This window comes from Coregonus lavaretus, assembly GCF_964263955.1.
Source record: "Coregonus lavaretus genome assembly, chromosome: 24".
NCBI lineage: Eukaryota > Metazoa > Chordata > Actinopteri > Salmoniformes > Salmonidae > Coregonus > Coregonus lavaretus.
The window spans coordinates 45,883,607-45,896,998 of NC_140011.1; the positions used below are offsets into that span (position 1 = coordinate 45,883,607).

Below are 13,392 nucleotides of genomic sequence, written 5' to 3' on the forward strand. Positions count from 1 at the left end.
GGATAGAACCTGTTTTAACGTAGACAGTGCCGTAGAGGGCTTAAACCATTTTGAAGTACCGGGAGTCAACAGGGTGGGTCACATGATTCCATCCTGGTCATCAGGAGGTGACAACGTCACCAAAATTATGCGCGTGCATCGATGTGGCCAGAAGGTGTGGGTTATGATTCTGAATGGTCAGATAGCAACAATGACAAGAAACGACCGTGTGAGGAATCGTAGGTGGCTCGTTTCAGCTCGTTTTATCTTGTTCTTGACACCATGTCTTGTTTTGAATGATGTCATGTCTCTGCTAAAATTCGCTAGCTAGCTAAACAACAGCTGTAACAACGTGTTTGAGAGATAACAAGCGATCATTGTGCAAATTCATTTATGTTTTCAATAAACATTTGTAGAGGAAATATTGTTTACATGTTGTCATGTCTAAGCCAGGGGTCTTCAACCTTTTCTTGCCCAGGGACGTACAAAATCAGCAGGGGATCAAATACTTTTTTCCCTCACTGTAGAGTTAATATTTTTCTTCAGTGTATTTTCGCAGACCCCCGGTTAAATACCCCTGGTCTAAGCCAACCCAGTCTGTTTTGCCCCATAGTTGGCTGTTTAAACACACTCCATTCATTACAATTTTGGAAATTGGAAACTGTACCTACCTTTGAAATGTGGTTATGGGATTTACGGAATGTATTGCATACGGAAAAAATGTGCTCCAATATTCTACAAAATATGGCAGCCGATACTGGCTACACAGTCTAATAGAGACTGAACCCATTCTGGTGCTGAATTACGACTTCCCTACCAATACATCCCCTGCATTGGTTAGTACCTCCGTATCACTACACTCCCACATACTGGATACACGATCTAATAGAGACTGAACCGTTTCATAACTGCGTTGATGATCTGTCGCTACGCTGTACGTCACCCAATATTTACTTTTGTTTTAATTAAATTGCTTGTAAATGACTAAGAGCAGTCTTATTACAGTATGTATCACCTAGTATCACCACTACATCGTATGTCTTTTCGTATTGGCACATAATAACCAGAGGATGAAAATCCAACCCCTTCAGGGGGCAGTGTGCGCCCTTTCAGTTTGTTTACCGACTCCTAGAAATAGAAGAAAATTACTTATTTAAAAAAGGGAGAAAGCTCTCGACGGCGCTGCCCATGGTGTCACAGCAGCCATTACGACACAGACACGAAGAGGAGTCCTCTTTCTACCTCTTCAGGTCTCAACAGATGACCACCTTGAGGTCTGAAAACATCTGACAAACTTTCACCCTGTATTTGGAGTGTAACGTTTGTGCACGGGATGTGCCTGTATTTGGAGTGTAACGTTTGTGCACGGGATGTGCCTGTATTTGGAGTGTAACGTTTGTGCACGGGATGTGCCTGTATTTGGAGTGTAACGTTTGTGCACGGGATGTGCCTGTATTTGGAGTGTAACGTTTGTGCACGGGATGTGCCTGTATTTGGAGTGTAACGTTTGTGCACAGGATGTGTGTGCGTACCTTCTTGATTATGTCCCTCACGGCCAATAACTTCCCGTTCTCTGTTCCAACAAACAGCAGCTCCTGTTCTACTGTCTCAACTGCAGAGTTCCTGAGAACACACACACACACACACACACACACACACACACACACACACACACACACACACACACACACACACACACACACACACACACACACACACACACACACACACACACACACACACACACACACACACACACACACACACACACACACACACACACACACACACACACACACACACACACACACACACACACACACACACACACACACACACACACACACACACCATTTAGACAGTTATAATGAGAGGGGGATCCAGACAGGACAAACAGCGGGGAGGGGTGGACCCGGGGATTGACCCCCGCTCTCCGGTGGGGAGCTCAACTATGGCTCTGCACAGACGAGAGGGTGGTTATGGGTAGTGTAGTGTTATAGAGAGGGTGGTTATGGGTAGAGTAGTATAGAGGGTGGTTATGGGTAGTGTAGTAGAGAGGGCGGTTATGGGTAGTGTAGTGTTATAGAGAGGGTGGTTATGGGTAGAGTAGTATAGAGGGTGGTTATGGGTAGTGTAGTAGAGAGGGTGGTTATGGGTAGTGTAGTGTAACAGAGAGGGTGGTTATGGGTAGTGTAGTGTAATAGAGAGGGCGGTTATGGGTAGTGTAGTAGAGAGGGTGGTTATGGGTAGTGTAGTGTAACAGAGGGTGGTTATGGGTAGTGTAATAGAGAGGGCGGTTATGGGTAGTGTAGTGTAATAGAGAGGGTGGTTATGGGTAGTGTAGTGTAATAGAGAGGGTGGTTATGGGTAGTGTAGTGTAATAGAGAGGGTGGTTATGGGTAGTGTAATAGAGAGGGTGGTTATGGGTAGTGTAGTGTAATAGAGAGGGTGGTTATGGGTAGTGTAATAGAGAGGGTGGTTATGGGTAGTGTAGTGTAATAGAGAGGGTGGTTATGGGTAGTGTAATAGAGAGGGTGGTTATGGGGAGTGTAATAGAGAGGGTGGTTATGGGTAGTGTAGTGTAACAGAGAGGGTGGTTATGGGTAGTGTAGTGTAATAGAGAGGGTGGTTATGGGTAGTGTAGTGTAACAGAGAGGGTGGTTATGGGTAGTGTAGTGTAATAGAGAGGGTGGTTATGGGTAGTGTAGTGTAGTAGAGAGGGTGGTTATGGGTAGTGTAGTGTAACAGAGAGGGTGGTTATGGGTAGTGTAGTGTAATAGAGAGGGTGGTTATGGGTAGTGTAGTGTAATAGAGAGGGTGGTTATGGGTAGTGTAGTGTAATAGAGAGGGCGGTTATGGGTAGTGTAGTGTAATAGAGAGGGTGGTTATGGGGAGTGTAATAGAGAGGGCGGTTATGGGTAGTGTAGTGTAATAGAGAGGGTGGTTATGGGTAGTGTAGTGTAATAGAGAGGGTGGTTATGGGTAGTGTAATAGAGAGGGTGGTTATGGGTAGTGTAGTGTAATAGAGAGGGTGGTTATGGGTAGTGTAGTGTAATAGAGAGGGTGGTTATGGGTAGTGTAATAGAGAGGGTGGTTATGGGTAGTGTAGTGTAATAGAGAGGGTGGTTATGGGTAGTGTAGTGTAATAGAGAGGGTGGTTATGGGTAGTGTAGTGTAACAGAGAGGGCGTTATGGGTAGTGTAATAGAGAGGGTGGTTATGGGTAGTGTAGTGTAACAGAGAGGGTGGTTATGGGTAGTGTAGTGTAATAGAGAGGGTGGTTATGGGTAGTGTAATAGAGAGGGTGGTTATGGGTAGTGTAGTGTAATAGAGAGGGCGGTTATGGGTAGTGTAGTGTAATAGAGAGGGCGGTTATGGGTAGTGTAATAGAGAGGGCGGTTATGGGTAGTGTAGTGTAACAGAGAGGGCGGTTATGGGTAGTGTAGTGTAACAGAGAGGGTGGTTATGGGTAGTGTAGTGTAATAGAGAGGGCGGTTATGGGTAGTGTAGTGTAATAGAGAGGGTGGTTATGGGTAGTGTAGTGTAATAGAGAGGGTGGTTATGGGTAGTGTAATAGAGAGGGTGGTTATGGGTAGTGTAGTGTAACAGAGAGGGTGGTTATGGGTAGTGTAGTGTAATAGAGAGGGTGGTTATGGGTAGTGTAATAGAGAGGGTGGTTATGGGTAGTGTAGTGTAATAGAGAGGGCGGTTATGGGTAGTGTAGTGTAACAGAGAGGGTGGTTATGGGTAGTGTAGTGTAGTAGAGAGGGTGGTTATGGGTAGTGTAGTGTAATAGAGAGGGTGGTTATGGGTAGTGTAATAGAGAGGGTGGTTATGGGTAGTGTAGTGTAACAGAGAGGGTGGTTATGGGTAGTGTAGTGTAATAGAGAGGGCGTTATGGGTAGTGTAATAGAGAGGGCGGTTATGGGTAGTGTAGTGTAATAGAGAGGGTGGTTATGGGTAGTGTAGTGTAATAGAGAGGGTGGTTATGGGTAGTGTAATAGAGAGGGTGGTTATGGGTAGTGTAGTGTAATAGAGAGGGTGGTTATGGGTAGTGTAGTGTAACAGAGAGGGTGGTTATGGGTAGTGTAGTGTAATAGAGAGGGTGGTTATGGGTAGTGTAATAGAGAGGGTGGTTATGGGTAGTGTAGTGTAATAGAGAGGGTGGTTATGGGTAGTGTAGTGTAACAGAGAGGGCGTTATGGGTAGTGTAGTGTAATAGAGAGGGTGGTTATGGGTAGTGTAATAGAGAGGGTGGTTATGGGTAGTGTAATAGAGAGGGTGGTTATGGGTAGTGTAGTGTAATAGAGAGGGTGGTTATGGGTAGTGTAGTGTAATAGAGAGGGTGGTTATGGGGAGTGTAATAGAGAGGGTGGTTATGGGGAGTGTAATAGAGAGGGTGGTTATGGGGAGTGTAATAGAGAGGGTGGTTATGGGTAGTGTAGTGTAATAGAGAGGGTGGTTATGGGTAGTGTAGTGTAATAGAGAGGGTGGTTATGGGGAGTGTAATAGAGAGGGTGGTTATGGGTAGTGTAGTGTAATAGAGAGGGTGGTTATGGGGAGTGTAATAGAGAGGGTGGTTATGGGGAGTGTAATAGAGAGGGTGGTTATGGGGAGTGTAATAGAGAGGGTGGTTATGGGTAGTGTAGTGTAATAGAGAGGGTGGTTATGGGTAGTGTAGTGTAATAGAGAGGGTGGTTATGGGTAGTGTAGTGTAATAGAGAGGGCGGTTATGGGTAGTGTAGTAGAGGGTGGTTATGGGTAGTGTAGTGTAATAGAGAGGGTGGTTATGGGTAGTGTAATAGAGAGGGTGGTTATGGGTAGTGTAGTGTAATAGAGAGGGTGGTTATGGGTAGTGTAGTGTAACAGAGAGGGCGTTATGGGTAGTGTAGTGTAATAGAGAGGGTGGTTATGGGTAGTGTAATAGAGAGGGTGGTTATGGGTAGTGTAGTGTAATAGAGAGGGTGGTTATGGGTAGTGTAGTGTAATAGAGAGGGTGGTTATGGGGAGTGTAATAGAGAGGGTGGTTATGGGTAGTGTAGTGTAATAGAGAGGGTGGTTATGGGGAGTGTAATAGAGAGGGTGGTTATGGGGAGTGTAATAGAGAGGGTGGTTATGGGGAGTGTAATAGAGAGGGTGGTTATGGGTAGTGTAGTGTAATAGAGAGGGTGGTTATGGGTAGTGTAGTGTAATAGAGAGGGTGGTTATGGGTAGTGTAGTGTAACAGAGAGGGTGGTTATGGGTAGTGTAGTGTAATAGAGAGGGTGGTTATGGGGAGTGTAATAGAGAGGGTGGTTATGGGGAGTGTAATAGAGAGGGTGGTTATGGGGAGTGTAGTGTAATAGAGAGGGTGGTTATGGGTAGTGTAGTGTAACAGAGAGGGTGGTTATGGGGAGTGTAGTGTAACAGAGAGGGTGGTTATGGGGAGTGTAATAGAGAGGGTGGTTATGGGTAGTGTAGTGTAATAGAGAGGGTGGTTATGGGTAGTGTAGTGTAACAGAGAGGGTGGTTATGGGTAGTGTAGTGTAATAGAGAGGGTGGTTATGGCTAGTGTAGTGTAATAGAGAGGGTGGTTATGGGTAGTGTAGTGTAATAGAGAGGGTGGTTATGGGTAGTGTAGTGTAATAGAGAGGGTGGTTATGGGTAGTGTAGTGTAATAGAGAGGGTGGTTATGGGTAGTGTAGTGTAACAGAGAGGGTGGTTATGGGGAGTGTAATAGAGAGGGTGGTTATGGGTAGTGTAGTGTAATAGAGAGGGTGGTTATGGGTAGTGTAGTGTAACAGAGAGGGTGGTTATGGGTAGTGTAGTGTAATAGAGAGGGTGGTTATGGCTAGTGTAATAGAGAGGGCGTTTATGGGTAGTGTAGTAGAACAGGGGACTGTGGGTAGTGTAGTATAGAGGGTGGTTATGGGTAGTAGAGTAGAACAGGGGACTGTGGGTAGTAGAGTACCTGTGTCCAATGTTGACAGAGACCAGGTTGTCGAGGTTGAGGCGACACCACTGTTCCACGTCTGGCGCACAGGTAGCGCTGTAGAACGCACGTCTCACCCGGGGGGAGGAGCAAGCCTGGAATACCGCCGCCAGCTGGTCTCGGAAACCACTACGACCATCCTCAAAGAGCTTATCGCTCTCATCCACCACCAACCATTCCACACTGCGCGCACACACACACACACACACAGACACACACACACACAGACACACACACAGACACACACACACACAGACACACACACACAGACACACACACACAGACACACACACACAGACACACACACACACACACACACACACACACACACACACACACACACACACCCCGTATTAACACACAAAACCTGCTACGACAGGCCTCAACCAACATATCAGATCCAACACAACACAGTAACAACACACAGTCTTGTATAACTAACCTTAAGGCTGGGTGATATAGCAGGCTGTAATAATGTGTCTGATTGGCTGTAGCAGGCTGTAATAATGTGGCTGATTGGCCGTAGCAGGCTGTAATAATGTGGCTGATTGGCTGTAGGGAGGCTGTAATAATGTGGCTGATTGGCTGTAGCAGGCTGTAATAATGAGGCTGATTGGCTGTAGGGAGGCTGTAATAATGTGGCTGATTGGCTGTAGCAGGCTGTAATAATGTGGCTGATTGGCCGTAGCAGGCTGTAATAATGTGGCTGATTGGCTGTAGCAGGCTGGGCGGTCTTCCATATGTTACTATGTACCGGTATTGAAACACGGACCGGTTTGGGTTTTTACTGTACCTTCTGTAACGGTATTTGAATGTTTGGTTTGTTAAATGTGATACACCGTGTGTAACGTCCATTTCTATAGTCTCTCCATGCCGTTTTCCACAGACATAGCCCCGCCCCCTGTCACTCACGGAGCGCATTTGTTGTTGCTTGACCAGAGACACTTGCGTTCAGTCTGCATGGTCAATAGAGTACCACAGTATGAGTCATAATACCCATAAAACCTAGCGGTCAAAACAGGGAAATGGTTCCATTTTTTTCCCCACCATTCATTTTTCCCCATAGGGGATTTTAGAAACACTTCAAATAAGGGCTGTGTTTCATGTAGGTTTACCCTGGTGTGACGTTTTGATAACCGTGTACATTTCTCTAGGACAAGGTGACTTATCAATATATTCGCCTGTATTTACCCACCAAAAAAGAAATGCTAATTAGCTGCTAATGTGGCTATCATAAAGAACTACAAATGCAATGATGATCTGGACGAGACTGCTGAATCGAGGCAAAGGTAAGAATCTCTGGATTAACTATCTAATGTTAACTAAATGTAGTAATGAATAAATTGGCTACATTTCTTTAAATGGACAATTCTGTGAACTGTCTTGTGCAGGTTTTAAAATTGACACAATCCCTGTTAGCAAAGGTGTCAGCTTGAGATGATGTGCAGGAGCTTGCAGGGATTTGTAGTTTTGCATGATGTCTACTTTGATGCTAATTAGCATTTTTGAATCAGAGTAAATAGAGTCGAATATATTGATAAAAGTCACCTTGTCAGAGAGAGATTTACATGTTTATCAAAACGTCACGCCAGGGTAAGCCTACACGAAACACAGCCCTTATTTTAAGTGTTTCTTAAAATCCCTCATGGGAAAAATGAAATGGAACCATTTCCCTGTTTGACCGCTAGGTTTTATGGGTATTATGACACCGCGACTGTGGGGCTCTACACAGCACATGCAACACTGTTAATGACAATGTTGTTTCTTAATATAAATCCACTAGCGTTCTATAATTACACTATTAGTTTGTGGTTCTTACATCTGCAAACTGCTAGTGTGTCTTTTCTTAGCAAGTTTAAGCTAAACCGTGTTAGCCGCTAATGCTAGCGAGCTAGCTAATAAATGTATTGAGTCAGAGTAAAGGTAGCTAGCTAATACAGCATGTTTGTGCAACAGTATCTTATAAACCAAAGATGAATACGTGAAGCATGAATATTTTAGCTACATGAAGAAACATTTAATGTAGCCAAAGAATATAGGGTCCCCTAGGAAACACTGACCATCACTTTGGTTCCTACCCTGTCACGATAACTCCTCCTGGCGTTTTCATTCGTTGTCATGTCAACACTGTATTCAAAGTGCCCACTACTATATTCAAACTATAGATTTAGAATAATCATTATATTTCCTTTATTCCAACAGTTCACCCAAGTGTTTTGCTCTGAATCGCAAGTCAAATCGCAACTGCAACATTTGGTTAAAAATAAGGCCTGGTTTGTTCGTCCATATTGTGCAGCCGGTGCTACGTGGCAGTGGGGAAATGATTGCAGGAAATTCAGAAATTTATGAAAATACATTTGGTTGAATTGAACAATATAAAACAATCAGAATGGAGAAAGACCCATTTTTGGAACTCAGTTAGAATGTATGTGTTGCCACCCTGGGGTCAAGCTCTACTCATAAAGCACATTTACAACTTTTATTATTCAAAACATAAAATACCGTCAAAAATGTTAAAATAGTGTGATATTATATTTATATCACCCAGCCCTAACTAACCTTGTGGGGACCTGCAATTCTGTCCCATTCAAAATCCTATTTTCCCTAACCCTAAAACTAACCTTAACCCCCCTAGAAATAGCATTTGACCTTGTGGGGACTAACAAAATGTCCCCAGTTGGTCAAATTTTTGTTCCGTTTACTATTCTTGTGGGGACTTCTGGTTAAACACGTCCACACCTGGTCCCCACAAGTATAGTTAAACACGTCCACACACACACACAGTATTAACACACCCCCTATTAACAGCCCTGAACAAACATATCAGACCCAACACACACACAGAGCGAGCTGACCTGCTGAGGTCTAGAGCATCCTGCTTCAGGAGGAACACCAGTCTATTAGGGGTACTGACCAGAATATCTAGGAGAGAGAGAGAGAGAGGGGGGGAGCGAGAGAGAGATGGGGGAGCGAGAGAGAGAGAGAGGGGGGAGCGAGCGAGAGAGAGAGAGAGGGGGGAGCGAGCGAGAGAGAGAGAGAGAGGGGAGCGAGCGAGAGAGAGGGGGGAGCGAGAGAGAGAGAGGGGGGAGCGAGAGAGAGAGAGATGGGGGAGCGAGAGAGAGAGGGGAGCGAGAGAGAGAGGGGAGCGAGAGAGAGAGAGAGGAGAGAGAGAGAGGAGAGAGAGAGAGGAGCAAGAGAGAGGGAGGGGGAGAGAGAGAGAGACAAGTGGAGTAGGACAAAAATAAAAATACAATAATATGGAGTGAGGGATGTTGTGCTGGTCTCGGTCCCATTTACGGATCATTTGAATATTGCCTTTGTACCGTATTTCTTGTTAGAGCTGGGACCGTACCGTATTTCTTGTTAGAGCTGGGACCGTACTTCTTGGCTGCCATGGATGCCTTGTCTAGTATGTGAACTCTGAACCCGACGCCCTCCGACAGACGCACCAACTCCCTGTGGGTCTACACAACACACGCAACAGTAACGTCACATAATAAAACATCAAAGCACAACAATACAGCGGTCTACCAGGGAAATGCTGACCTACAGGCCCTTCCCAACAGGTGTAGACTACCAGGGAAATGCTGACCTACAGGCCCTTCCCAACAGGTGTAGACTACCAGGGAAATGCTGACCTACAGGCCCTTCCCAACAGGTGTAGACTACCAGGGAAATGCTGACCTACAGGCCCTTCCCAACAGGTGTAGACTACCAGGGAAATGCTGACCTACAGGCCCTTCCCAACAGGTGTAGACTACCAGGGAAATGCTGACCTACAGGCCCTTCCCAACAGGTGTAGACTACCAGGGAAATGCTGACCTACAGGCCCTTCCCAACAGGTGTAGACTAAACAGTGAAATGCTGACCTACAGGCCCTTCCCAACAGGTGTAGACTACCAGGGAAATGCTGACCTACAGGCCCTTCCCAACAGGTGTAGACTACCAGGGAAATGCTGACCTACAGGCCCTTCCCAACAGGTGTAGACTACCAGTGAAATGCTGACCTACAGGCCCTTCCCAACAGGTGTAGACTACCAGGGAAATGCTGACCTACAGGCCCTTCCCAACAGGTGTAGACTACCAGTGAAATGCTGACCTACAGGCCCTTCCCACCAATACAGAGAGAAATAATATACAAATAATAACACTAGGAGTAACGATAACTTGGTACCAGTACTGAGTCCATGTGCAGGGGTACGAGGTGATAACTAGGCTATATACACGGGGCACCAGTACTGAGTCCATGTGCAGGGGTACCAGGTGATAACTTGGTTATATACAGGGGGTACCAGTACTGAGTCCATGTGCAGGGGTACCAGGTGATAACTTGGTTATATACCGGGGGTACCAGTACTGAGTCCATGTGCAGGGGTACGAGGTGATAACTTGGTTATATACACGGGGCACCAGTACTGAGTCCATGTGCAGGGGTACGAGGTGATAACTTGGTTATATACAGGGGGTACCAGTACTGAGTCCATATGCAGGGGTACGAGGTGATAACTTGGTTATATACAGGGGGTACCAGTACTGAGTCCATGTGCAGGGGTACGAGGTGATAACTTGGTTATATACAGGGGGTACCAGTACTGAGTCCATGTGCAGGGGTACGAGGTGATAACTTGGTTATATACAGGGGGTACCAGTACTGAGTCCATGTGCAGGGGTACGAGGTAATAACTTGGTTATATACAGGGGGTACCAGGTAATTGAGGTAGATATGTACATATAGGTAGTTAAAGCATCAAGCACTCCTCCAGCATCTTTTCATTTGGTCTGCGTCTCACAAATGTTCTTCTTTGTGATCCGAACACCTCAAACTTCGATTTGTCTGTCCATAACACTTTTCTCCAATCTTCCTCTGTCCAGTGTCTGTTCTTTTTCCCATCTAAATATTTAATTTCTATTGGCCAGTCTGAGATATGGCTTTTTCTTTGCAACTCTGCCTAGAAGGTCAGCATCCCGGAGTCGCCTCTTCACTGTTGACGTTGAGACTGGTGTTTTGCGGGTACTATTTAATGAAGCTGCCAGTTTAGGACCTGTGAGGCGTCTGTTTCTCAAACTAGACACTCTAATGTATTTGTCCTCTTGCTCAGTTGTGCACCGGGGCCTCCCACTCCTCTTTCTATTCTGGTTAGAGCCAGTTTGCGCTGTTCTGTGAAGGGAGTAGTACACAGCGTTGTACGAGATCTTCAGTTTCTTGGCAATTTCTCGCATGGAATAGCCTTCATTTCTCAGAACAAGAATAGACTGACGAGTTTCAGAAGAAAGTTATTTGTTTCTGGCCATTTTGAGCCTGTAATCGAACCCACAATTGCTGATGCTCCAGATACTCAACTAGTCTCAAGAAGGCCAGTTTTATTGCTTCTTTAATCAGCACAATAGTTTTCAGCTGTGCTAGCATAATTGCAAAAGGGTTTTCTAATGATCAATTAGCCTTTTAAAATGATAAACTTGGATTAGCAAACACAACGTGCCATTGGAACACAGGACTGATGGTTGCTGATAATGGGCCTCTGTACGCCTATGTAGATATTCCATTAAAAATCAGCCGTTTCCAGCTACAATAGCCATTTACAACATTAACAATGTTCACACTGTATTTCTGATCAATTTGATGTTATTTTAATGGATAAAAAAATTGCTTTTCTTTCGAAAACAAGGATATTTCGAAGTGACCCCAAACTTTTGAACGGTAGTGTATGTATATATATATATATATATATATATATATATATATATATATATATATATATATATATATATATATATATATATATATATATATATATGAGAGAGAATAAACAACAATTTCAACGATATACATTATATGCATTCGGACACCTTGACTTTTTCCACATTTTGTTACGTTACAACCTTATTTTAAAATGGATTAAATAAAACATTTTCCTCATCAATCTACACACAATAACCCATAATGACAAAGCGAAAACAGGTTTTTAGAAATGTTGGCAAATTCATTACAAAACCACAAAAAAACTTTGCTATGAGACTAATCCATTTTAGAATAAGGCTGTAACGTAACAAAACGTTGAAAAAGTCAAGGCGTATGAATACTTTCCGAATGCACTGTACACTCAGCCCAAGGGCACAACGGCCACTTTGGATTTGTTTAGGGGGCATTACGGCCACACAAGGGGGGCATGGCCGTCGACGCCGCCGGGAAATTCGAGGCCTGGCCCATGTGCAGTTTTATATGTGTGTTTACCTGGCTGGCCAGTCGAGGCCTGGGCCAGGTGTGTTTACCTGGCTGGCCAGTCGAGGCCTGGGCCAGGTGTGTTTACCTGGCTGGCCAGTCGAGGCCTGGGCCAGGTGTGTTTACCTGGCTGGCCAGTCGAGGCCTGGGCCAGGTGTGTTTACCTGGCTGGCCAGTCGAGGCCTGGGCCAGGTGTGTTTACCTGGCTGGCCAGTTCCCTGGTGGGTGAGATGACCAGAGCTCTGAAGCCGAGGTTAGCAGGCTGTTTCAGGTGTGTCAGGAGAGGGAGACAGAACGCTAGAGTCTTCCCCGAACCTGTCGGAGCGCACGCCAACAACTCACGACCCTGAGAGAGAGAGAGCGAGAGAGAGAGAGAGAGAGAGAGAGACAAAGATAATATGATTTAGTTTTTTTCCATTCCATATATATATATATTCATAGTCGTCCCTCTCTGTGTACTCACATGCATCATCAGGGGTATAGCCTGCATCTGAATGGGCGTGGGAGTGGTGAGTCCAGCTGCGGACAGGTTCTGGAGGACGCGTGGGTTCAGGTCGTACTCGGACTGCAGCTCGGAGAACGTGCACACTGGGTCGGGCACGTCACAGCCGTGCACGTTGATACGATGCTGCGCACGGACACGGTTCACCTGACAACACACACAGAGAGATGAGATTCAACAGATGGACAGAGAGAAGAGCTGTGTCTGTGTGTGTCTGTGTGTGTCTGTGTGTGTGTGTGTCTGTATGTCTGTGTGTGTCTGTGTCTGTGTGTGTCTGTGTGTGTATGTGTCTGTGTGTGCGTGTGTGTGTCTGTATGTCTGTGTCTGTGTGTGTGTGTGTATGTCTGTGTGTGTGTCTGTGTGTGTGTGTGTACCTTCTCTTGGTGGAGGTGTTGGAGTCTCTTCATTGATGTCTTGTCTCCATCCCTCCCCACCTTCAAACCTTTAGACTTCCTGTCTGCAGAGGAGGTCCACAGGATGCCCTCGGTCTCCCCCTGCTGGCCACCACACACCACTACAACAAACGACAGGGACCATCAGAACGCTGAATGAATTGATCATTTAAAATACATATAAGCTGCTAAAGTTGGAGACCACATTACACAATAGACACACAGAACACATATATACAGTGCCTTGCAAAAGTATTCATCCCCCTTGGCGTTTTTGCTATTTTGTTGCATGTAATGGACATACACAAAATAGTCTAAATTGGTGAAGT

The 13,392-nt window shown here is 45.3% G+C and overlaps 1 protein-coding gene across 1 annotated transcript in view; it reads right to left on the bottom strand.

The window, feature by feature from the left end:
• The window catches only part of LOC311099676 (putative ATP-dependent RNA helicase DDX52), a 34,901-nt gene that overhangs the window by 19,050 nt on the left and 2,459 nt on the right, over window positions 1-13,392 (bottom strand). Inside the window, exons 3-9 of the mRNA XM_084140395.1 lie at window positions 13,046-13,185; window positions 12,633-12,818; window positions 12,372-12,515; window positions 9,302-9,413; window positions 8,805-8,871; window positions 5,929-6,132; window positions 1,512-1,602 (exon numbers count right to left, since the gene is read on the bottom strand). Of these exons, the coding sequence (XP_083996521.1) occupies window positions 1,512-1,602; window positions 5,929-6,132; window positions 8,805-8,871; window positions 9,302-9,413; window positions 12,372-12,515; window positions 12,633-12,818; window positions 13,046-13,185 (944 nt within the window). The remainder of the gene's footprint in view (window positions 1-1,511; window positions 1,603-5,928; window positions 6,133-8,804; window positions 8,872-9,301; window positions 9,414-12,371; window positions 12,516-12,632; window positions 12,819-13,045; window positions 13,186-13,392) is intronic.